Below are 26347 nucleotides of genomic sequence, written 5' to 3'. Positions count from 1 at the left end.
CAACATGTGCCGTGGAACGGATCCGGGGACTGGCTGTCGAGGCTCCTGAGTCCTCTTGCTGACTATGCCGCTGGCTCGCTTTGTAACCTTGTGAAGAGTGCTCTGATCGCTCAGCGCCTCAGTGTCCCCATCTGTAAAATGGGCATGGCACTTGCCCACTTCTAACGCGCATTGAGATGTAGGGTGAAAAGTGCTCTCACGCCGGGAAGCCTTTCTCTTGCGTCATCTGCGTGGAGGGGCAAGAACCCAGTTTTTAAACGCCGCAGATCTCCTTTAGACCGCGTCGTTGATGTAAATGGCCACGGTCTCATTTCGGAGGGTGGCTTTCAGAGCCTCTTGCCTGCAGACTCCTCCCCTCCCCCACAGCTGCACTGTTGAATATTGCATGCTCTGAAGCTCACTAGGGGAGTTGTGACAGCCGTGGAAAGCAGGTGACTGACCTCTTGGCGGCTGGCCTAGCGGAAAGAACACGGAGAGGAGCGGGAAGCATGGAGAAAAGCGAGGGCTGACTGTGCTCACAGGCAATCTGGAGCAGTCACAAAGAGACCTAGGGTAACACTGATGTGCCACAATGTATACGCTTGCTAGCAAGCTGCTCTCTTCCCCCTCGAGCAGATCTCTCGATGAACTCTTGCTTCCTGACAGCTCCCTTTGGAGGGAATCACAGTACCAAGGGGACCTTGAACTCCTGGGCAAATGACAGGGAACTTGCCTGTCCTTTTCTACCCCCCCCCCCATGGTGCACAGTAAATTATTCCCATTATCCTGGTTTCTTCCCTCTGCTCCGTGCATTTCTTTAGGAGCAGTTTCAAAAAGGAGAGAGCACCGCACTGGCCGGGGATGCACCGAGCTCCTAGCTTGTTTTGATTTGCTCACAGATCTACTTTGCTCGGCTGGTTTCTTCTCCTTTTTTGGAGGGGGTGGGATGAGGTGGGGAATCTGCTGGCTGCTGGGTTATCTCTGCGGTAGAAGATCTTGTCTTCTCGCGGGGAGAAATAAACCCTTGTCTCTCGGCCAGACAGTTTATTTATTTTCCTTGCTGGAGTTAGATGAGCGAGGGGAGCTGTGCTTTACTGCCAAATTGTCCAAACATTTCAGCAAACAAAGTCTGCTTCGAGCACAGGCTTCCTGTAACAATTTATAGGAATGTCTCTTGTCACTTTAAACAGAACACTGTCTTCCCCTGCCTGATTGGCTGCTCCCTTGTGAATCTTCCCAGTGCTGACTTCTCCCCCTCCAACTCTCTTCTGCCCACGCTCTCAATGCTCCTGCGTCAGAGCTCCGATCCCTGGAATGGATGGAGACCGCTTTCTCTAGCTGGTCAAGGCTGCCGGCTTGGGGGCGTCACTGGCTTTCGCGCGCACACTGTCTTTTCAGAAGCAGTGTTGCAAATCAGACCGAGAAGCAAATGCCAGATACCAGGCTGTGCAATGTATGAAATCTCCCAGAGAAATATTTCAGCGATAGCCCAGTACGGTGTCCTCTTGAACTAGGAAAGGGGGATTCCCTATGACAAGGAGTTAACTTGAAAACTCCCCTTTGGGAGGCCAATTGTGGCATCAGACAGTTACTCTTCCACTCTCTCTTGTTAACTTGGCAGCCCGTGTTTGCAGCAGGCCAGCCGACTTCCCCTGCATGCACAGCGGCTGGAGACAGACAATTATGGATCTGGTTTCCCTGGGAGCATCCAATCAAGTATAACACCCTCCGCTGTGAACCATAATTCCCTTATTAGTCATGGGCAGAACCAGGGCAGATGTGACTGACGTTCTCGTTTGTCGCTCTGCCAGCTTCGTGTTTGTCGCTCTGCTCAGTGTCCCTTGCTGCCGGGCACCTGCTCTCAAAGCCAGCCGTTGGGAAGACGTACCAGGAAATCAAGGTTCAAACTATATTGGGTGAAACCAAGTTTTAAAGTTTTCAGATACCTTAACCATGGCCTGATGCCATAAATAATATATCACTGAGGCTGGCTCTGTGGAAGTCATCTGCAGCAGAGGCAGGGCATGGCAGGTTTTTTGCCTCTGTTGCAAAGGAAACTCTCCTAAGCAGGGTACTATAACGTAGCTCCGCCAACTGACGCACAAGAAAAGCCCAAAGCAAAAAAGGAGGCAGGGGATGGATGTTCCCTCCTATGTTGGTTTCTGTATTCTTTGCAAGGGGATTGCGGAGCAGTACTAGGCATGCCCAGGGCCGAAGGGAAGGAGACTGGGTATGTAGCTTGTATCAAACACTTTAAAAAAAACAAAACCCCCTAAGATCTCAACGCTGACACCTTTTCTGGCAAGTTTCAGCCTTGGGTGAATTCTTACGCCACTGATGCACCTTGCTGCGACTCGAAGGGCAATCACACATGTGTAACCCTAGGCATCCGCATTGCGGAGAGGAGCAAGAGGCAACGTTTTCTTGTTGCTGCTGCCATTTATCCCACCAACCCATCATAAGAACAGCTATACTGGGTCAGACCAAAGATCCATCTAGCTCAGTATCGTAGCCAATGCCAGGTGCCCCAGAGGGAATGAACTGACCAGGTAATCAAGTGATTCATCCCCTGTCACCTATTCCCAACTTCTGGCAAACAGAGGCTAGGGAAACCAGCCCTGCCCATCCTGGTTAATAGCCATTGATGAACCTATCCTCCATGAACTTATCTAGTTCTTTTTTGCACCCTGTTATAGTCTCGGCCTTCACAACATCCTCCGGCAAGGAGTTCCACAGGTTGACTGTGCCTATTATATTCTATTCCCCTCTGGGTACTGTAAGGCCTTGCTTGCCAAGGCTAACTCTGCCCATGGCTCAGACGCTGTTGTTTTATATAGCGCAACCGATGTGCATGGAGCTTTGCAGGCATACAAGGCAGGCACCAACCTAGAGGAGTCTGTAACCTGAATGAGAACGAGAACCCCAAATGGCCTTGTCATGGTTGCTGGGCTAGCTGCACTTCTGTCCCCTTCCTGGCTTGAGTGGTCTTTCTTGGGCATCCTCCTCGTGCCTGGACCGCCCTGTAACACTCTTAGGCTAGGCCTGGGCTACAGCACCTTGCGAACCAACACTTGCAGTTCTTCCCTCTGGGAGTGCTAGGCAATGATCCGCCAGCTGCCTGGCACCAATGTGGTGTTTTTTAAACCGTAGGAACAAAGCATTTAGAGAAGATTTTAAAAGTCCAGCCTACCTGCGTGTCTCTTACCTAGAATCCTTCCAGCGAGGCTATGCTAGGAAGACCTAACTCCTTTAGACACCTCTGTCCTCTTTCCCTGCCCAAGGGCCTGAATGGCTACCTACCCTTTGGGAGCGAGTCCCTTTTCTAACTGCTGTCGTCTTTCATCTTCTGGTTCCCAGGGCTGGTCCTGCCCAGGTTTTGTCTCTTATCCGCTTCAAGTGTTTGCTGAGCATTGGCTTATCTGGAGCCATCCTCCTTCCCTTCCTACTGATTTTCTCCCCCCACTCATCGCTTCCTATAAAACAAGACCAACATCTTGATACAGTGAACACCTCAGTGACCAGGTCAGCTGGCAGTATTCATGCCTAGGGCCCTACCAAATTCATGGCCATTTTGGTCAATTTCACAGTCCTAGGATTTTAAAAATCGTAAATTTTATGATTTCAGCTATTTAAATCTGAACTTTCACAATGTTGTAATTGTAGGGGTCCTGACCCGAAAAGGAGGTGTGTGTTTGTGTTTTGGGAGGCGGGGTGGGGAGTATCACAAGGTTATTGTAGGGGCGGGTCGCAGAACTGCTGCCCTTACTTCTGCGCTGCTGCAGGCGACGGCGCTGCCATCAGAGCTGGGCAGCTGGAGGGCGGTGGCTGCTGGCTGGGGGCCCAGCTTTGAAAGCGGAGCACCGCCAGCAGCCGCGCAGAAGGATGGCGTGGTATGGTACTGCCACCCTTTACTTGTGTGCTGTAGCGCTGGGCCCTCGGCAGCTGCCACGCTCCGGTCACCCAGCTCAGAACGCAGTAGCGCAGAAGTAAGAGTGGCAATACCACAATCCCCCTAAAATAAGCTTGCAACCCCCCCCCCCACCTCACCCCACAACTCTTGTGTCAGGACCCCCAATTTGAGAAACGCTGGTCTCCCCTGTGAACTCTGTATGGTAGAGGGTAAAAGCACATAAAGGACCAGATGTCACGGTGGGGTGGGGTGGGGGGGGAGCCAAATTTCACGGTCCGTGACGTGTTTTTTTTTCTGGCTGTGAATTTGGTAGGCCCTATTCATACCCAGTGCCGGAGCTGCTCCATTTCCATCCCAGGCCATCCCCTTTCCTTGGTGTTGGTACTAGGGGTGGGGAAGGGAAGTGGTGCCACAGTCTGGCTGATGAGGATGGTTATTCCTCTCCCTGCCGGTATGTTACTTAGTGAACAGTGCTGGGATGCTGGGAAGGACAGGACAGTGGGATGCAGTCAGGGGCAGCTGTTCCTGCTGAATCCTGATACTGCTTCGTAGCAAGAAACTACTGCGGGAGCAGTGGGCTGGGGACACAGGAAGAGGCCGGTGCAACCTAGCAACTCCCGCCTGGTTGGGAGCAGACAGCAATGGCAGACCCAGGGGATTGAATCCCAAATACAGTGTGCGACCTTGTCATGGGTCGGTCACACCTGCGCCTGATACACACCTGGGGAGTGGAGGGGGTTTGTCTCTTGCACTCTTGGCAACGCTTCGGTGGCTTTCTGTGTTGAGAAAGAGATTGAAAATTGACTTTGTCGCTCCCCCCTGGCAGGCTAACAAAGCGTGTGTGTGAGTGAGATGAGTTCAGTTTGGGTAGAGAGAGGACAATGCCCACAGGGATCAATCCTCACTCATGTGTTACTGCTCTTGGTGGGCTAGCTCATGAAATTCACTCCCGTTGCGGTTTTATAAGCTCTGCTGACTCCTCTCAACTGGAGCTTTCTTGGGGGCTTGCTGAAGATTCACTAGCCCTCGGGCTCTGACCAGGGCAGTGTCGCGTTCTCACACTGGGGCCTCCTGCGTTTTCTCTCCCTTTGCTCTAGGTGAGAGTCTGGCGGTACCTAAAAGGCAAAGACATCGTGACGCACAAAATCCTCTTGGACGGTGGGAACAAAGTGGTAATCAGCGGCTTCGGGGACCCCTTAATTTGCGACAACCAGGTCTCGACGGGGGACACCCGCATTTTCTTCGTCAACCCAGCCCCCCACTACCTGTGGCCCGAACACAAGAACGAGTTGATGCTGAATTCCAGCCTGATGCGGATTACCCTGCGCAACCTGGAAGAGGTGGAACACTGCGTGGAAGGTGAGGCTGGTTCCTTGCATGTCCCCTTCTCTCTCTCTCTCTGTCTTCCCCCACTCCGCAGGGCTGGCTATCTTAATGCGTCTGTACGGTAAGAACCACAGCATTGGTGTGATGGGATGAAGCCCTTGCAGAGCCAGGGAAAGAGAGCTGATTGGCTGGGTGAGCTGTCAAACACCCAGAGGTGGGGGTGACTTCCCTTCCCTGCAAAGTCTTCTGGGGAGGAAAGCCCTCTATAAAACTCCTTGGCTTCCAGCTGAGAGTCAGAGTTGCTGGAGGAACCTAAGCCTGGGGGAGTTATGGAGAGGATTCCTTGGTTGTTGTGGCTCCTAGCCCCCCTTTAAAGTAAATCTTGGTATATTTTTAAAACCTCTTTGACTGGGTCTTTCTGCTGTACTCTGCCACAATAAGTCAAGCCCTGGCTCTGTGGCCACTTATTCTGAGCCATGGTGATGGTAAGTCTGTGAAATGGTGTCACTGTTGACCCCACTGGTCAAATGAGCTGGACATGTTGTCCTATATAGTCCCAGGGCAGCAATGCTGCTGCTGTTGTGAACTGATACTGTCTCATCAGCTAACTGTGTGTGGACGGCTGATAACCAGAAGCCCTGTTCTGGGAAGTAGCAGTTAAAATCATTATGGCGCCAAGCAATGTCATTTTAACTTTACACTACAAACATTGGTCAACGCAAGTTATGTCGGCGTACCATGACTCCGGTTCAGACTTTCTCCGTTTTGTAATTTGTTCACTTAAGTCATCCCTGCAAACTCGGACAGGGATCTGAGAAGCGAGCCGGCTTCTGTAACCTCAGCAGGAACAAAGATTCCATACATAGGTACAAAGGGAAGAACTTGGCCCAACAGTTAAAGTTGGTGAATAAGCTTGATGAATGAGCCGTAACTTGAATTAATCATAGTCTGCCATAGCTGTTGTGACTGATCAGTGTTAGCAAGTGAAATTAGCAGACATGTTCTTTGCTCAGATCAGCAGAGCTTCCTAACCGTCTGGGTGGTTAAGCACTGGAACAAATTACCTAGGAAGTTGTGCAGTCTCCCATCACTAGAGGTTTTTTACGAACAGGTTGGACAAACCTGTCAAGGATGGTGTTGATACTTGGTTCTGTCTCAGTGCAGGGGACTGGACTAATGACCTGTCGAGGTTCCAGTCCTATGATTCTAAATATCTGGGGGGGGTGAGGAGGTCAGATTTCTCGAGGGAAGGTGTAATCCAGGCTGCATCGCTTGGAGCAGAACCATGCTTCAAGGGCAGCAGAAATCTCGCAAGGGGCAGGGAGAATGTCTCTTCTCCAATCCCCAAGTAAGTGCACGTTCGTCGACTACTTTGGGTTAATGTTCAAGGCAAGAGTTCCCAGTTCCTGGGAAGTGCGTTGACCCCAAGCCTCTCAGTTGGGGTCTGAATATTACACATGCGGCCCTACGAGCAGATGAATAAACAAGGGAAAGAACGCAGGAATTCTGTGTGAGCCAACAGATAAACACACGGATCAGCTCCTTCCTCCTTTCTGGTGGTATGGAGGAAAGGGCAGAACCCTTTCCTGCAGCTGTGAATGCTTACAGAGGAGTAAGTGACTGAGTATGTGGGGACGGCCGAGAAGGCTGGTGGAACAGAGTGGTTCCCAAAGTGAAGGCTGTATGTGCAAGTGGCTTTTGTAGAAGGACTGGAACGTGGAGAGCGAGGCGGTTGGGTGTGTCCAGTAGTGGTTATGTACAACCCACTGTATTCCCTATGCAGTGTATATACTCCCGGCTAAAAATTGCCCTACTCCTCAATGCCTTTTTCAACCGATCCAATACCTAGGACAGTCTTTCTCTTTACCCTTCCCAGTCTTGGTTTGCTCAGCCCTTTAGGCCCAGATTTTTAAAGGTGTCGCTTGGCAATGTGTACCCGACTTGGGAGCCTAAGTATTCTTTCCAAAAGTGCCTTAGGCAATGAAGTTCCTTTTGAAAATGAGATGTGGGCTCTGGACATCAGTGAGGCGTTGTGAAGCCTAAAGAGCCCTTAAAGATCTGGGCCTTAATCTCTCCTGTCCCCCTGCTTAAGAGGATGAAGACGACATTTGGAGGAAAGGTATTTGGCCCTTGAGAAAATGAATGTCCTGTCTGGACCATCTGCTTTGTCCTTTACCCACCCACTAAGGTACTGACTCCATGTTGGTGCAGCTCTCTCAATCCTAACTTACTGAATTATGATGGGGGATGGGTCCATCAATGGCTACTAGCCAAGATGGTCAGGGATGCAACTTCCTGCTCTGGTTGCCCCTAGCCTCTGAAGCTGGGTGTGGATGACTGTATGGATCACTAGATGATTGCTTGTTCTGTAAATTCCCTCTGAGGCACCTGGCATTGGCCACTGTCAGAAGACAGGACACTGGGCGAGATGGACCCTTGGTCTGACCCAGTTTGGTTGTTCTTATGTAACTTACGAGTGGCTGCCATTTGTCAACTTTTGTAAGTTCCTGCTAACAAATTTTGGACAGGATATTCAACCTTATGCATCAGGGCTTAAGCCCATCTCTAACAACTAGAGATCAGGATGAGATGTAAATTGGAGGCAGATTATCCCCCATCTGCTAGGTGAGGTTCTTTAACTTTCCTCAAGAGTACCTTCTGCTGGATGCTTCTGGAGACAGGACACTGGACTTAGATGGAGCCTGGGTCTGACCCAGTCTGCCAATATCTACATTGCAGAGGGATGGATTGGCAGTAAAGGATGTGTTTTGCTTAGTACCAGAGGTCCAGAGCAGGGTTTCACATGGACTCCGTGTATTGGTATGATCCATTCCCGCTTTTGTCTCTTGAGAAGAGTCCAAAGTTGCCTTGGCTGGAACAATCTGACCTAATGCCCATAGTGAAACCTTTCCCAGCTGCTGCCCTTGGTCCTAGGAGAGTAAAATTTCAAGTCTCTTTCCACTGTTGGAAGTAACTGGCTATGGTAGTCCAGAGATGTCTCTTCCTGCCAGGAGGTGCTCGTGCTGAACCTGGACACCTAAACACGTAGATGAGCTTCCAGGAAAGGACCTGCTGAATTTAGATGTCTCGCGCCTCCCCTTGAGGGTCAGAGTAGCCAGATGGGCGACCTTCATTGAGGTGGACTAAAACTATAAACCCTGAAAAATGAAAATAATACAGCAGCCCTAGCTGTCCTGAACCTGAATATAGAAAACACACTTAGTGCAGAAGGGCATTAAAGGCACTAAAGCTTGAACCTATCTAAGTTCACTGACCATCTCTTGCATGTAGCCATGATCTGGGTCTATAGGATCCAAATCCCATTCTACAGAATATCCTTTAGCAGGTAGCAACGGACTCTGTCTTGGACTCCAGTTTTCTAGGAAGTTAATTGGTTGAACCGCTTGTTTCCTTTAATTAGGAGTCTCTTCCTGATGGCTCACAGGGGAGCTATTGGTGTGTGGAGATGTGGTCGTGGCTAACTGCTTTGGGGAACTGGGACCGTGGGCTGGGCTGGGGAGAAAAGGCTGTAAGATGGGACTGGAAAGCAGGCTAGGGAGAGCATTTCCATACAGGGTAGGATTGAGTTAGAGTGAGAAATGGCCTGGTTACCGAGTGTGATGCTGGGGAAAGAACAAAAACCAGGTGACCACAGCACTGATGTCTCAGCCAGAGAGGTCAAACATCTGTGTAGACCAAGCCCAGATTTGCATGATGACACTGCAGTCAGTTATCTTTGTGTTCAGCAGACTGTACGGCAGTTTGAGGTTCACCACGCTCTTGAGAAAGGGAAATCCAGCAATTTTCCTTCACCTGGCTGATTTGCTTTTCATCTGTCAGTGTCTGAAAGTCAGGCCACGGCTGGAATACTACATATGCTGTACAGTAACTAGCTTGCTGTGGCCTGGGACAGCCTGGCCTGGATAAAACCATGGCTTTTGTCCCAAACTCTACCCAAATCAGAAGTTTCTCTTGGAGTCTGCAAAATGTTCGGTTTGACTTGTACCTCGTAGCTGCCTAGCGTGGGTTGGGAATGCTGTGACAGGGACTTTTGAGTCCACACAAATCTTCTACAGCTATAAGAGCATCAGAAGGACTCCGTTGTAGCACAGATGGACTCTCCTCCCAGGATGTCCCCATAACTGGGTTAAATCTAGCCCTATCCAGAGGGTGACAACTCTGTTTCGCAGCAACTTTCCAGGTTTCTAAATGGCTTTTTTTTTTTTTTTGTTCTGCTCTGGAACAAAATGAAAAGGTTCCAAGCATATTTGGGAAACAGAATGGTCTCAGAAAGCCAGTTTTCAGATCAAAAGCTAGAGCTTTTTGATTGATCTCTAAATGAGGTGACTACATCCGTGCAGGTGCGAGGACATTTGCTGTTGTCACTCTCTAAACAGAGTGTATGGGAAGTAAGGGCCGACTGGCTATGACTGCTTATATGTGAGCACCAACTTCTGGCTGGGAGTGTGTGGGTTCTCCTTTGTGCCTCAATACAGCTGGGTGAGCTCTCCTAGGGGAATGGCTTGTCTGATAAGCCCCTGGCCTCGCTGTATCAATTTCTTTGATCTGTTAGCTAACCTGGGGCTGGGCAGGTAGAAGTAGGAATCATTGCTTAGACCAGTGGTCCCCAACCTTTTTTTGTCTGGCGGGCGCCAGACGACGAGCCATGGAGGACCGTGGTGGTGGACGAGCCTCCTCCGAAATGCCGCCGACAAGCGACAACGTGAATAGGCGTCGCCGCCGAAATGCCGCCAACAAGCAGTGGCATCCAGAGGCGTCGCCGCTGAAAATCGGCATTTCGGTGACGACGCCTCTGGATGACACTGCTTCTCGGTGGCATTTCGGCAGATGCCTGTCCGCTGGCCAGTATGTGGGCGCACTTAGACACCCCAGCGGGCGCCATGGCGTCCACGGGCACCATGTTGGGGACCCCTGGCTTAGACTTTCAGGTGTGGGGGATAGAGAGAGTTTGTGATTCAGCCAAAGCACCACAAAGCGCATCAGAGCTGGGAACCAAATCGGAGTCCTGAGGCCCAGTCCTGTGCTCTAACCGCTCCAGACCCCTGCAGCAGCCACGTCCTGATGCGGGAGAGCCTGACCTTACTTTCAGCTAAAGTGAGGGCAGCAGGTGTCTGCTGTCATATTCCCTTTTGAGAGCAAACTCCACTCCCCCGGAGACGGCAAACCTTCCTTGCTCCGGATTGGCCGGAAAGGTTTCTGGTTGACTTGGGAGCTGCTCTGAAGCTGGATTGCCTTGAAAGCATCTCTTAAAGCCTCATTGTGCATCTCTCTTTGTCTCTTCCTGTTCACTTTTATTCCTTCCTCTCCCTCTCCTTAATTCTGAGAGGTTTTGTCCTTGTAAGCCAGCCCGTGCAAAATCTGCTTTTCAGTCTCCTTAAAGAGCTTGCAAGGAGTGCAGAGTGGGCTGTTTCTAGCAAGAAAATTGCTGGCATGGGGCTAGTGCGAAGTGCGTTTGGGGTGTGGGCATTTCCCATGATCGGCTCTCTTTGCAGAACTCCCCCGTCTCTGGACCCATTTCTCTTTTCTAATCCCCCCCGGCCTCTTATTGTGTGTCGGGGCAGGGAGGAGGGGCCTGGCAAGGCTTGGATGTGGTGTGTTTCTTTTTTTTTCTTTTTTTTTTTTTCCAAGCTGTCCTTCCTCCCCCTCTTCCCTCTTGGCTCTGTTTTGGGCTCAAGATAATGAGAACAGCATCACCACCTCCGCCTCAGGAGGGTGAGAAAGTTAGCCAGCAGCTGCGAAAGGGCAGTAAACTGTGAGAGAATCTTCTACTGTGAAATCCTGGGGGCACCTTCCCTTCGGCGTTCTGTATCCAGGGCTGCTGTGTCCCAGAGCCGGGGGGTGAGAGGGCTGGGTCTGGGGGAGAAGGGAAGTGGGGTCTAGTTTATGGGCAAGGTCCTGAGTCTCTGTCTCTGGCAGTGGATCAGTCCTGCTTTTGGGGGCTTAAAACCAAGCTCTGCTTTGTAAATGGAATCCTCCCCCAGAGGCTCGCGTTCTTTCCGGAGTTCTTTGCTAACAAAACCATCTGCACTTGGGTAACATCCCCTGTCCTGTGCGCTAGCCACTAGATATCCTTCCGCGCTCCCGGTCGTCGTCGGCAATTTTGCAGCGGGGGGTCCTTCCACGCTCCCAGTCTTCGGGGCACTTCGGCGGCGGGTCCCGGAGCGAGTGAAGGAGCCGCCGCAGAATTGCCGCCGAAGACCCGGAGCGCGGAAGGAACCCCCACCGCCAAATTGCCACCCCCCCCCCAAATCCTGGTGCCCTAGGCGACCACCTAGGTCGCCTAAATGGAAGCACCGGCCCTGCCCCCCCAGCCCCATCACTGGGTTAACCCCTTCTTTGCTTACGTTTGCCAAGTGCCTTGGGATCCTCTGCTGTTGGAACCTACATAAGCGGAATGGGGTCTCTGGTCCATAGGCATGGCTAAGAGTGTACTACAGCTGCCAGCCAGAAGAGTTACTACTTTAGCCCAAGCAGTGGAGGCTTAGGTATTTAGCACTGAGAGTGCTGAGTTCAGTTCCCCAGGGGAGTCAGTTAAGCTTCCTCGCAGGGGCTCACTGCAGCAGCTTGGGAGCTTCGATTGGTATAAGAAGCGCCACAGGATCTTTGAATCTTGAGTGGGAGGCTGCTGATCTGCAGAGACTTCCTCCACTTTCCCTCCCCCCCCCCCCCGCCCCCGCCCTTCCTCAGGATAAGAGCCTCCTGCTTCGGGTCTGTGTGGCATCGGCTCAGTTAATGACCCAGCCACTGTTTTTAAAATCCTCGCCGCGGAGGTGGCACGGTTTTGACGCGTCGACTCTTCCGCTGCGGACTCGTGGGCTGCTTCTGTTTTGCTTGTTCACATCACGAACTTCCAATCTGGACAGGACTGTGGTTCGTTAGTGTCGAGTGGCGCCGGCAACATCGGGGGCTCTGAATTGCCTGGAACAGGAGCATTGTCTATTTTCACTCTCCTCTGACCCAGGCTAAATGGATAAGGCTGGATGTGAAGTGTGTGTGGGGGGGTGGGGGAGGGGGGGGGCAGGATGCATAGCTGATGGATGCAAACACCAAAGGTGGGGGATTATTTAGGGTGATACATGGGAGTTGTAATGAAGGGGAAGAAAATAAGGGGGTGCCTACAAACTACTGTCAAACTTTTTGATGGGGAGAGAGATTGGACTGGAGCAGACACGAGCGTGCTGGCAGTATGGTCCTGTTGATAGGGCATAAGGTTGAGGATCAGGACCCACAACTTCTATTCCTGCATTTACTAATAACTGTCTGGGCACTGAGAAGTAACAGATTTCCTCCCCCCCCCCCCCTCCCCTCCCCCCAGCTGGGGAAATGGAGATATTGTTATTTGCCCATGTTCTGTAAAGAGCTCTCAGACCTGCAGATAAACTGCTTCCAAGTGCAAGGTGGTGAGGTTTCCTAAGGGAAGTCCCACTGCTCGGGACTTCTTTAAGCTCTCCTGGACAATGAGACACTGGCTCTGATGGTCTGCAGTGTCTTCTCCGCCTCTGACTCTTGTGGCCGTTGGGAGGCAGATGAAATTGTACTCCTGCATCTCTTCTCCTTGGCCCTTGGGGGGGGGGGGGAATGGCCACCCCTCTACCTGGATTGACAGGCGTTTTGGTTACAGGCTGGATGGAAGTTGTGAGGGACGCAGCATGGATGCTCAGCTGAGGTAGCAGCATCCTTCTTAGCGTTAGATCAATGTAGCTGCTCCCTTGAAAATATACCAGGCAGGTTACTTGAAGGGGCTGGAAATCAGACTGCTTGATGTGGAGCTCTTGGTTAGGGAGGGTGCCTGTGACTGGAACAGTGTGTGGAATTGCGGCATTATTCAGTGAATTCCCCACTGAGCAGCCCCTTCCTTCTCCGAAGACAGGACACTGGGCTAGATGGACCTTTGGTCTGATCCAGTGTGGCCGTTCTTATGTCCTTGCACAGAATCCAAAGGGGGTTTCCATGGAGTACTGACGGCATAAAACGACCCTCTGAAAGGAGAGGGGCCATAGTGACTTGAACCAGTATCCCATCCCCCTGGGAAGGCAATGGAAGCCTGGGGGATGCTCTCATGGCCACTGAACGTTCTCACCAGCCATGAGACCCCGATGAAGAGCAACGGCCAGGAGCATACGGTGCTGGTGCAGTGGCAATCGGGGTCTGGCTGGAAAAGAGCTGTCGACCTTTCAAAGGGGTCTGGTTTCGAGAACGCCACGCCCCCCTAGGTCCCCATCCCACAGTAAAATCTGTCTTCAGGACAGTCCTCTCCTCTTGAAGTGCCCACCTGCCTAAGGTCACAAAGGGGTCGTGGTCGTGGCTGGGTTTTACGGCACTCTCTCGTGACAGCCTGTTGCCTGTGGTGCTTTTTCCCAGGCTTGTGAAATATTTCAACCCTAATTCTTTGAACAGGGGTGTGTGGGTGTGGCTGTGTGTTTGTGTGCGCGCGCACACACACACACACATATATCCAATGCTTGAGTGGGCCATCAAAGCAAAGCTGCTCTCCGGGGGAAATCGGGGGTGGACAGAAATAGAGTGGTTCTTTCCTGTTTTCTGCCAGCAGGCAGTTACCCCGGTTTGTGTTGTCAAGGCCGGCTCAAAAATCCCTCCCCGCTGAAGTTAATAGTAAACCTTTGACAGTCCGAACGCCAACAGGCTCAGGAGTCTGGCATCGCTCCCCCCCACCGCCCCGCACTCCTGGAAGTAGTTGGCTTTGGAGAACTGTACCTTGCATCAGAAATTGCTGAAACTGACTGGTCTCTGCTGCTGATGCACTGGGAGGTGTATGCTTGCTGTCTCTCTGCGGGGGGGAATGTGAGTGCAACTCGTCTGTACATCACATTATTTATCATGTTGAGGGAACCGATCTCCTCAGTCCTGCAGTCCCCACTGTAGGTTCCAGATAATAATGACTCTTGTAACATGGGCTAAGTGCATTACAGCTCCCTCTAGTGGCTGGTTCACAGAGGATAGAAGCCTACTACTGCTAGCAGTTGTTGTTAGCTCAAGTGGCAGAGGTGGTGGTTCTGATGCTGGAGGTCCAAAGCTTAATCCCTGTAGATGCTGTGTTTGGCATTGCTTTCTGTGCTACTCCTGAAAACCGCCTTTGGTCTTTGAATCTCCACTGGGGATGTGGTCGCTGCTGTGAATTTTCACCCAAGTGTTGCAATCTTGTATTTGCTCCCATACTTCCAGAGCCCTGTCTACTTGCTGTCTTCTCTCTCCGCACAAGAGCATTATTATCCAAGGCACATTTTAGGTGCCAGAACTGTGTGTATATTTAAAAAAAAAAAACGTATTGGCTAGACAACTCACTAAACAAAGCCAGACACTTCTGCACATTCATTTACATTCCTCTAAATGTTGCTGGAGCAAATCTGCAGCTACCTAAGACTTGTTGGCTGCCATTGCAGGGCCACTTGTTGCCATAACACATCATCTGGGGAGAGCTCTGATCCTGGTGCTCTGAAACCCAGGTTCCTGCCACTTGAGTTAAGAGAATCTCCACCAACTGTGCGGGGCCCATGACACACCATTGCATTCTGTTTCCATCCAGTAGATGGCAATGGTTTGTATAGACAGAGGTCTCCAAAGTGTGGGGTGTGTGGAGAACCATCTGGGGCAGTGTGGTGGGTCCCAGGCCAGCCCCCCCTGGGGGCAAGAAGGGAGCACCACCCAGCCCCTCCCTGACCCCAGCTGTGCTCTGGTCTGGCCTCCAGCCGTGGGTCTGGCTCCCATCCCGGCATGCACCTGCCCACATCCCCAGCCACTGGTCACAGCTCTGTTCCCGGCCCTGGGCCAAGGCTGGAGGCAATGCCGGGAGCGGAGCCACACCTGGCCACAGGCCTGGCTGCTGGTGCCCAGCCCCAGCCTTGGCCCCCTTGCCCCTGTTGGCGTCTTTTCTCTCCCCCCTTCTCCCTGAACCACAGCCCTGCTCCCAGCTCAAGGGGGGCGGGGGCATGGGCATGAACAGATGTAAAGGGTGTGACCCTCAAAAGTTCAGGGACCGCAGGTGTAGACGCATGAATTAGTCTGGTGTGTGTGTGTATGTATGTGTGTGTGTATGTATGTGTGTGTGTATGTATGTGTGTGTGTATGTATGTGTGTGTGTATGTATGTGTGTGTGTATATGTGTGTGTGTGTATATGTGTGTATGTGTGTGTATATATATATATATATATATATATATATATGAGGGGAGGGGTAACAACGGAGGAGAGACGTGTTGGAATCTCTCTCTCTTTTTCTCTGCTTCTGAGAATAAGATGGTGCTGAGCTCCTCTAAAAACCCAGAGGTGGGAGAGGGGTTATACTTGCTATGGGGAGAGAAGTGACCTGCCCGTCGTGTTTAAGGTGAAGCAAACTCCCCATGACAAATAGGCCCTATCGAGCTCCATGGCCGTGTCTAGTACCAAAGCTACTGGTCTAGTCAATAAGATGCCAGGTTTTGCTGGCGAGTTTCTCCCGGCCGGGCCCTTTGGCTGGGCTGTGAGGTGCCTCCTGGGAAATCCCTGAGCCAGCCCAGACTTGCCTCCTGCTAATCCTTCCCCCAAAGTGCAGCTTCCTCTTGTTTATCTTACTAAACACTCTACAAAGATCTCACATTCCTTCAGGCTGACTTCCATGGAGCCTGCGTGACTGGCTATACCCCGCTGTGGCTTGGTGGCCCCTCTGCTCTCTCCAGTAGAAGATGGACACTAAGGGCCCCAGGTTCTTTTGTAGGGGCCAATGGGGTGTGGCTGTGGAAGCCGTTGCCTCGTTAAAAAAGCGACTTGGGCAGTGACCTCTTTTCTGCAAAACTGCTTCTCTTTTGCATTTTCACTTCCGTTGAAGCACTTTCTTTGATTAGCAAGGCAATAGGATTCTCGCCACTTCAATAATTAAATACCCAATTTGGTTAATTTCAGCCAGGCTCCAGCATAAACTACAAAGTGAATATTCAAAATGGTGAGGTGCAAACCACTTGGGGATTTCCCAACTCTCTGATTTTTCTCCCCAGTTCTTCCCATGCTTAGTGTCTTCAATTATCTGCTCTCTGTATCTTTTCTTAAACCTTAACTGGCCTTCCTGTTTGCCTGTCCTGCCTTGGTCAGATCAGAGGGCACTAGACTGGGACTCAGTAGATCTGGGTTCAATCCTCAGTTCTGCCACAGACTCAGTGTGACCTAGGACATATCCCATTACTCCTCCGTGCCTCAGTTTCCCCACATGTAAAATGGGGATAATTCTCCCTTTCTCTCACTCTGTGTTGTCTTTTTAGGTTGTAAACTCTTTGGGGCAGGGTCTGCGCACAGGGGGGCTCTGATCTCTGTTGGCACCTCTAGGCGTTAAGCGTTGCAGTTGGCCCCTAAATGTGGTGGTAAATTAAATAAATTAATGGAGATATCCCATCTCCTAGAACTGGAAGGGACCTTGAAAGGTCATAGAGTCCACCCCCCCTGCCTTCACTAGCAGGACCAAGTACTGATTTTGCCCCAGATCCCTAAGTGGCCCCTTCAAGGATTGAACTCACAACCCTGGGTTTAGCAGGCCACTGAGAGGCATGGTGCTGTCTTTCGGCTAATATGGTAAACTGAGGACCTGACTGTATGTGGTAAGAATGCCATAGGATTTTTCAAGAGTGGGATGTGGGTGGGGGGGAAATCTTGGTGTCTTGGCCAAATTCCAACTCTGATAACTGCTTTTTCCCCTCCCGGAGTTCCCACTGTCCATTCGACGGAAGGCAGTGTTCTTTGGTCCCCGCAAAGAATGCAGCCTAGTGTTGCTATGTGATCAACAGCTGCTTTCTTCCACGCTGGCAGGGGGGCTCCTTGTGTGTAACTTAAAAGCCTGTTGGGAAAGTGCTTTTGGGATCCTTGAGGACGAAAGCTTGCATTTCTATTGCATTTCCATCACCCCCACCTCTTACCCCCGATACACACCAGAGTGCAAGCTGCAGCATTTCTTTGCTCCAACATCCTGGGTACGATCAAACTCTCCCCATCTTCTGGTAGAGGAGGCAATGGCTGGTGTCCTCAACTTGAGGTCTTCCAGTTGTAAACTATTTGTCGTGTGGAGGAGCCCCAGTCTTGAATCAGGACCCCCTCGTGCTCCGCACTGAACGAACAAACCGAATCGAGGGCTGACAATCAAAGTAGTTGTGCATGTTGGTGGCCCAGTATCTGTCACTTGCTGCTGAGTCCATTATGTCTCCGTCATCCCATCTTCTTCTTTACATCGCTTTAATCTCCCTCCCTCCCTCCCCCATAAATGACGACAGCCCCATCCCAGGCCAGGGAGAAGAGGCCTTCCTTCCTTCTGTCTCAAAGATTTCCAGCCACGCAGCTAACGCTAGAGAATACAGGTCAATACCACCGATTTAACAAACCTTCCAAGACTCAACCCTCTTACACCACCAGTGTTCAATAAACCTCCACGTCTTTGGTCCCCCGAGCACACGCGCACTCACTCACGTGTCCCCTTGTCTGCCGTAGCGCTGAAGGATGGAAGAATATACTGCGTTCCCATAGGACGCCGTGTCACGTTGATGGGCTGGAAGTGCATTTTCCATCTAATATTAGTCCCTCTCTCTCGGTCTTGCAGGGATGCTAATTAGCTTAAGTGAACCGGAGGACTGGCTGTGCCTCTGTGACTTTGATTTGTGGCCGATATTCAATTAAAACAAAACACACACACACAAAAAAAGGCCAAGGTGGCTTTTGCTGAGCTCTGCGGTTCTGAACGCATTATTCCTCTTCGCGCCGTCAGCGAATAATGTCGCTGGGTCTCCGGTCGTCTGGCTCGGCCGTTCTTGCGCTGTTCGGGCATGCAGGGAGGCCCATTTACGACGCTGTCCAAACACACAGAAAGGCTCTGGATTTGGAATAAAGGGAATGTGGCTGGCCAGGGTGGTTTAGAAAGGAGAGGGGAGACCGGGAGGCTAGAAAGTATTGAGAGAACAGAACAAAACAGCATCATTCATCTAAGGATTTCACAGGGCTTAACAAACGTTAGTTAATTAAGCCCCTTCCTCCCTGAAAGGTGGCTGTTTATCTCCATTAGTGTAGTCAGGGATGGACATGGGAAGGGGGGGAAGTCACGTCACGTTGTCTCTGCTCAAGGTTACACAACGAGTCTGTGGCGGAGCTGGGAACAGACCCCAGGAGTCCCGATTCAAAGCCCCCGCTCTCACTCCTGCTAGCCATAGAAGTAGACGCTGTTGGGGACTATAGTTAACCCACAAGTGTCTTGGAGCTGAACGAGTGTGAGGGAGTCTAGTCTCTTGACTGCTGGAGCCAGAATGCCGAGACTCCTGTAGTGCCAGCCCTCCACAGGTGAATGCTTTGCCTAGCTCATGGAAGCCAGAGATGGGAAAAGACTGTGTGTGGGCTGGCCAGTAGAGGGTTGTCCACCCTTTCATGCTGTTGAGTTGCTGCACAGCAGTGGGAGATGCTACATCTTATGGTCTAAACCTTTTGTCTCCACTTCAATCAGCTTGCTTCAGCGATGTAGGGAGAGACTCCGTCTCCAACCCCTGTGCACGGCCGTGCGTCTCACCCCTGGCCGAGCAGCTCCCAGGCGCGTGTTCCTTAGGCAGGTTGGCCAAGACTCATGGCCAACGGGAGCATCTTTCATTTTAGACTCTTCTCTCGCCCCAACGCCCTCCTGACCTACTCAGGCTGTTTAATATTTCACCAGCTCCTTCCTCTGTCTCCCTCACTCGGGGAGCAGAGTGCTAAGGGGGTGAATGAACGGTGCATTTGTCATGCACCCTTGGTCTAAGTGCGTCTCTAGTTGGACGTAGTCCTTGCCTTTAAACCTTGGATCGACCTTTCTATCGTCCATGTAAAATCCTTGCTGGTACAAAGTGAGGGAGGAAATGGGGGAGAAGTAGACTCTAGGTCTCCCTGTAGCCTCTGGGTAGAAGTAGCAGTTCTGAGGTGGCCTTTGCAGTGTCTCGTATGCAAGACTTCTTATTCCCCCTGAAACCTGAAGGTTGGCTGGTGTTCACCTCTTCCCTTAATGTCCCACTGCTGCTCCTCAGGAATCCGTTCCTCCGGGGTTAACAAAAATAGTTCTCCGCAAAGCACTTAGAGCAACAGGACGGTGTAAGTGGTCTAAATAACCAATAGAAAAGCGATAAGGTAATAAGGCCAAGCTGCTAATTAGGGTCATAAAGCAGAACCGAACAGGAGGCTTCAGGCTATATGCACTTAATAAAACTCTCTGTTTGAGGTAGGTGAATTGGGACCTGATCTACAGAGGGATGGGAAGGGATGTGCTGGTTTTTAATATCTTGAAGTAAATTACAGTAGAACCTCAGAGTTACGAATTGACCGGTCAACCACACCCCTCATTTGGAAGTGGAAGCATGCAATCAGGCAGCAGCAGAGATGGAAAAACCCAACAACAACAAAAGCAACTACAGAACAGTTTTGTGTTAAACATAAACTACTTTAAAAAAAGGGAAAGGTATTTTTTTTTAATTATTTTAAAAGAAAGGCAAGTTAAGGAAACGGTTGCTGTGCTTGTTTCATTTAAGCAGCATTTTTCTTCTGTATAGTAAAGTTTCAAAGCTGTATTAAGTCAATGTTCGGTTGTAAACTTTTGAAACAACCACCATAATGTTTTGTTCAGAATTATGAACATTTCAGACTTACGAACAACCCCCCTTCCCGAGGTGTTTGTAACTCTCTGAGGTTCCACTGTACTTATCTGCTGCACCTTCCTCTGGAGGAACTGCCTGAAATGGACCCCCAATGGAGAATACATAGTTGTCCCAAAGCCACACTGCCTGGCTTACGCAGGAGGTCAGATGAGGCCATCATAATGGTCTATCTTCTGTTGTTAAGAGCTATGATCTGAGTGAGGGCACTCGATGGGGTGTGTGTGTGTGTGTTCAATCTAGTAGATTTAATTGGCCTAGATCTTTAACAAAACAAACATTGCAATTTCACATTTAAAAAACCTGAGCTTCCTTGCTGCGAAGTGCCAATGGCTGTAAGGCAGGTGCGGGGCCAGCTCCAGGGTTTTTGCCGCCCCAAGCGGCGGGGGCGGGGGAAAGCTGCTATTGCGATCGGCGGCACTTCGGCGGTAGCTCCACCGCACCGCTTTCTTCTTCGGCGGCAGTTCCGCGGCAGGTCCTTCCTGCCGAGAGGGACCCGCCGCCAAAGAGCCCAACATGCTGCCCCAAGCACCTGCTTGCTCAGCTGGTGCCTAGAACCGGCCCTGGGCAGGTGTGGAGGGAGGCAGAGATTGCAAAGCCGCTTGCATCTTGCCTTCGCTTTGCCTATACAGGTAAATGCCAGAACGCCACTTAACTGAAACTCTGGGTTAACCAAAGGTTGGTGGTTTATCCTCAGACGTTCCGCTTCTGCAAAGCTCCTAAACTCTTCAGGACTGAAGCTACCTGATCTAGAGACCAACAGTCTCTTCTTCAGGTTAGTGCCAGGATTTCTCTCACGTGATATTTGCCAACAATTGCACTGATCATCCTGCTTGTTGCTCTATCTTGCATCCCATCCCCCAAGCTATGATTGTCTTGTCTGTTTAGACTGTGAGCTTTTCAGGGCACTGGCTGGCTCTTACTGTGTGGTGCATACAGCATGCAGCACAATAGGGCCCAGATCTCAATTGGGATCTCTAAGTGCTATCGTATTTAAGTGCTTCTGTAATTAACTTGCTATCCCGCAGGCCCTCATAAAACCAGGATTTTGGTATTGCTAACACGGTGTCAGTCAGAACGGGGACTTGTGTTCCCATTTTAAACAATATTAAATCAATTTTCTGAATGTTTAAGCAGCCTCGAACCTGGTTTCTAATCTCTCCCTGGTCTCCTGCACTGCCTGCATCGCTCAGATCGCATCTATATTTACTGCATTTTTGTGGGCTACAATAAAACTCCGCATAACCAAATCTCATTACAGACAACAGATTAGCATATTATTTAACATGAGCAGTGAAGAGTTCCTGTTGTCCTACATCTTCAAAGCAGAAGTTGCATGAAATGACCAAGAAAATACCCAAAGTGATTTACAATCTGTACAGACTGTGTCTTCCCAGAATAATAAACTTGCCTGATTTACATGGCTAAAGAAACAGCTGGCAGCACTCGTTAAGAACATAGAAAATCAAATGATCTAACTGGAACCATAATGTCTGATTAACATACACGGAGTCAGAGAGAAGCCAGGCTCCCAACCCCCATGTAAGGGGAGTATTATCCCCAGTTCGGAAAAGTCCAGAGGCTAAGACCAAAACATGGCGTGGAGCTTGGATGACTCAATTTTTGGCTGCCCAGTTACAGACCCTTTGGACTGTTTTTTTTTTTTTTTTTTTTTAAAGTGTTGTGGATCTGTGCTGACCTCCAGTGGGAACTGCATTCTCCCATATAGGTTCTGATACAGCATGAGCAGTATTTGTTTGTATAGAGCTGCCCCTCTGAAGTGTCTCAAGTTAGGCATCTGACCACCTTTGACCCAGGGTCACGAAGTGAATTGGTGGCAGGAAGGGGATGAACCCCAGGAATTTTCTCATTCCTGGCTTTAACCACTAGCCAATGTGGTGGCGGAGGGAGGTGTGTGTGTGTGAGAGAGAGGAAACGCCAAAAACATTGGTTTGCTGAAAAGGGTCACACAGCACGATACCCAACTCAAACTTCAACTGTACTCCATCCCTGAAGGCACAGGTGGCAATAGAGGCCAAGTGGTATAACAGTGTTGCTCAGGGGTGTGAAAAATCCCACGGTGTAATAGCGTCTTCACTGGAGCAGCTGCACCGCGGCAGCGTTTTAAGTGGACCCTTGTCCTAAGAGGGGTGGCGCTATTGCTCTGAAATATTTACGCATGCTGCCTGAGCTGGGGCTGGCCACGCACAGTGGCACAACCTGCCATCTCCCAAGAGAAACTGGCTGTTATCCACAGGTCCCTCCCTGCCCATCCCACATTATGAGGATTGCTGCCTGGGATGGAGTCAAAGGAAACTGAAGGGAGGCACGTGCGATCAAGGTGCGTGTACATTACCACCCCATCCCTCTCGTCCTGGAGAGGGAAGGACGGGTGTTAGGCATGCCCCCAAAGAATAGACTATCTCGTGAGGGCTCTTTCCTTCCTTTTCTCTTGCCATCTCTGCAGGAGAAATCGCTCTCCAGGCTCCTGGACCGGGTGCTGCCTGCAGTTTACATTCACTGCCCCCCATGCACCTCCCCATGCACCTTTCTGGATTATAAATCTTCACCTCCTCTTGCGCTAAAGGGCTGCCGCCCGGGCCTCTAGCCAGCACTGCATTCCAGTCATAGCTTAGGCAGGTATATTGCAGTGATAAATGGTGCGTGTAGCTTTGGGGCATGATCTCCGCGGAGCAGCCAGGTCTGGGAGGAGGCTGCACTTAGAGTGTGGGGAACGGGGAGCTGTTCCTGGGGGCTGATTTGAACCGTGCAAAGGTGGCATTGATGGGAACAATGTGGGAGACGGGACGGCATGGGCCAGCAGCGGGGATTGAAGGCGATGCTGGGAGCTTGGCTGCAGGAAGTCCCAGTTGGGTGAAGGGACTGTGGTAGCTTTGTGTTCCTTTCCTGCCCAATGGGGCATTGCTGACCGTCCACTCATCCCTCTCTGCCTAACCCCCCAGGAAGTGGGGACCCCATGTGAGCGGAGAAAGGGTTTTGCTGCAGCTCTATGTTGTTGGGAGGGTGGAGGGGCAGGACAGACTCCTGTGTATGAGGAGAGAAGGGGCAAGGCTGACGCTGAGCATGGGAACTCCCCCCCCCCCCCCCCCCTTTTTTTTTTTTTGCAAAGCTGTCTAGCTGGTGGCAGGAGAATTGAACAGTGGAGTCTTTCCACCTGCCAGGGAGCCTGGATCCCCGAGTACAGCCCACATATTACTGCAGGCAAGTCTTAAACTGGGCCCCTCCTGGTCTGCAAGCCTGTTAGGGTGGCAGTGACGAGGCCATGCTGTCATTCCTCTCCTCTGAGTGTAGTGACTTTTGAGAAGGCTTCCCCCCTCCCCGCCCCACTTCCTTGCATTAGCATTAAGGTAACACAACTGTCAGGACAGTGTAACCAGGAGGGGGACACGCCAGCCTGGGGATGCTGAATCACCTCCAAGCTCTCCGGTCCCGTTTCAGAGACCCCAACACTTCGCTATAAACATCTGAACTCCAGGGGATACTTCAGCTGAACCTGCTAAACAGGGCCGAGTTGGGTACTTGATCCAGTCGAGAGTCCTCACCCGACCTCCCAACTGACTAGAAATCTTCTCTCTGCGCTGACAGTTCCCCTCCAAACTTCCTCATGGATGTCCTTTTAATCCAGGAAATTAGCCAGATCTCCGATAATGGATGCTGTGGTGTTCTGCTTGTTGCCAAAAGATTAAAGGAGCTTTGATTGCAGCAAGTACAGTTCCTGATTCAGGTTCTCTGGCTTTGTTCCTGTTTGTTATTGCACAGCCTGGCTTTATGCTGCGGTGACTGCTGTTGGGTCTCTCCTCCCTGGACCGTAGCGCTCTCTGTCACCTGGCTGACTTTTGAAGGTGCTGGGGAGGGGAAGAGGGGGCCAGATCGCTTCTCGGAATCTGCTGGAGATCTGATCTCGTGCAAGCAGAGGATGTTAGCGTTCAGTGTGGACGTCTGATAGGCTGTGGTGAGATCAGTGCGGGAATGGCTGGGTGACACTGAATGTCCTGCGTTATGCAGGAGCCAGGCTGAATTGTCCTATGGCCCCAGAATCAGAGTCGGGCCGTGTAATTCTTGTGGGTGTGCGCTCAAGGAACCACCGCCCCTTTCCTAAAGAAAGGACCTCCTGGTCTAGTGCTGCTTAGGGGAGCTGGCATGTTGAAACTCGGATTATAGCCCTGATGCTAAGTGGGATTTCCCCACTTTAAATGTAAAGACTGGGGGCAGGGGGAGAGTGGCTCATCAGGCTCTTATTTTTTTAACAGGACTTTCCAAAGTGCTGTAGGAGGAGCAGGCATGTGTGTTTCTGCAGCTGAAGGTGGTGAGGTTATAGAGTGCCCCCCGGGCAGCACAGTCCATGGGCACTACCGTGCGGCATAATCATTGGCAGACCAGGAAGGTGTTTATCCAGCAGGTCACACCAATCGGTAGTGTCTCTGGCAGCAGGTCAGGATGCAGGAAGCTGGAACTCTTGTGACTTCGAGCGAAGGGATCTGTAGCATCCTCCCCTGAGTTTCCTCTCCTAGAATGTTCTGAGCAGCTGTCCTGGAGCTGCCAGCTCCTCCAGCCTGGAGTGAATCTTACACAAAACCACCTGATCTACAGGGTCAAGTTATCTGGTCATCCTACCTTCAACTGCAGCCTCCTTTTTCTGTCCCCTCCTCCAACCACACCCCACCGCCCCCCAAAAACCTTGAGAAATTACTTGCCAATCATACATGTGTGTATCTTCCTGCTGACTTGTCTGACTGAAGGCCCCGGAAACACCCAGGGAACTTGCATCTAAACTCTGATTTCACCTCTGACCTCAATCTACACATCCCGATATATTGCTGTTTTCCTTCTCAGCTTTGAACCAAACCCTTTCTGGGCAGTGTTGGCTCACTCCTAATAGAATGCATCCCCTCCCTTCCTGGAGTGCCGGCCTTGGGCGTTAATGTCTTGAGAGGGGTGGCCTATGGGTACAGTGGGGGATATGGATGTGCTCTGAAGTGGGGGAGCTTTTTTTGTAGCTGCAGCCTGCTGTACCCCAGCCCCCCACACCTGGTTTGGGGTTTGCTTTTATCTCTCTGGCTTCTATTGTGCTTCTTGCCCTCACTCACTCTGATGGGAGGAGGCAACCATAGTATTCCTGGAGTGCCAGCCCTTGGATTTGGGGATGCTCACGTTACAGCTCCCCAAGCAAGACCCCAGGGAGGGGCTTCACAGTGGCATGCATTGGATTATAATGGACTTCAGGACTCCGAGAGAGTGAGCAACATAGATCTTGTGACAAAGGCATTGCATTAGAGCTGGTTGGTTACTTTTGTATTTCAGTATCCGTTAGGAGCCCCAATCACAGACCAGGACCTTGTTGTGCTAGGCACTGTACAGACCGAACAAAAAGGTGGATTTCTTAGTGCATTCGTCCTTGGGATGGACCCGCGTGCTAACGCTAGAATGTCACCTCTCCCTGAGAGTTAAGGTGTGTGTGTGGGGAGGGAAGGGGGGAGAGTTTCAGTGTGGGCAGTGGCTGAATGTAGCCCATCTTTCCTACTGTGTCAGATCCACTTGTGAGTAGCTGTGTGCTGATCAGCTGTGGAGAATGAGGGGTTAGCTGTCCTCCACTTATTTATTATGGGCAACCACAGAATTTGCAGGCCCCAACAGAGATTAGAGTCCCATGAGAGACGGTTCCTGCCCCCAAAGACTTTGCAATCTAAGGTTGTTGTTCCATATGCTGGCAGGTTGGTGGGTTTTTTTTTTTATGGATTACAGGTGCTGTGTGTGTGTGTGTGTGTGTGTGTGTGTGTGTGTGTACACACACACACACACACACACACACACACACACACACACACACACATAATATAACCTCTTGAGGAACCCAGCGCAAGTCGTCCTGATGTAGTGTCTTGCTGCGATATTTCTCCGTTCTGTTCATTCATGTTGTGTTCCTTCTGTTCATATTTGAAAGCTTTACAAATGGACGACGTTAGGGTTTAAAATTGCTAGGTAGGGAGTTAGCCGATCCCACAGAAGCACAGAAAGGGACTAGAACTGAGCTTTGGAGGGCTGCGTAAATGCAGGGAAGGACTCCGAAAAGTTGGCGCCTCTCTGCCGCGTTAAACTGATCCTGGCAAGAGCTTAGCCGGACCAAGAAATACATGCTTTAGACATGCTCTGATTCCAGTCTTGCGTAGGAGCCAGGGAAGGGGGCTCTGAGAGGAAGTGACCTGATGAAATCCTTGTTCTTGTGAGCACACGAGGGGTGTGTGGGGTATGTGTGCGTGTGCGCAGCAATCTGATGCTTTCAGAAGTGCATCCTACCAGCAGGAGCGCTGCTTCTGGTACCTCCTTTTGGTTTCCTGTCCAGTTCCTAGTTGATCTAATTAGCTTTCTCCCTCCTCCCCCCCCCCCCAACTTCCAAGTGGAAAAGTGGTGTCCGTTTTTACTGCAGTTCTGTTTGAGGCTCATGTAAGCTTTTTATCCAA

General features: G+C 51.0%; 1 protein-coding gene across 8 annotated transcripts in view; it reads left to right on the top strand.

The window, feature by feature from the left end:
* Positions 1-26347, top strand: part of AGRN (agrin) — a 223979-nt gene that overhangs the window by 8519 nt on the left and 189113 nt on the right. For all 8 annotated transcript variants that reach the window (XM_065575200.1, XM_065575197.1, XM_065575206.1 and 5 more), the window contains exon 2: positions 4987-5248. In XM_065575200.1, the coding sequence (XP_065431272.1) occupies positions 4987-5248 (262 nt within the window). The remainder of the gene's footprint in view (positions 1-4986; positions 5249-26347) is intronic.

This window comes from Chrysemys picta, chromosome 21, assembly GCF_011386835.1.
Source record: "Chrysemys picta bellii isolate R12L10 chromosome 21, ASM1138683v2, whole genome shotgun sequence".
Lineage (NCBI taxonomy): Eukaryota > Metazoa > Chordata > Testudines > Emydidae > Chrysemys > Chrysemys picta.
Note: the sequence above shows the minus strand (reverse complement) of the source record. Positions and strands in the feature narration are given on the sequence as shown.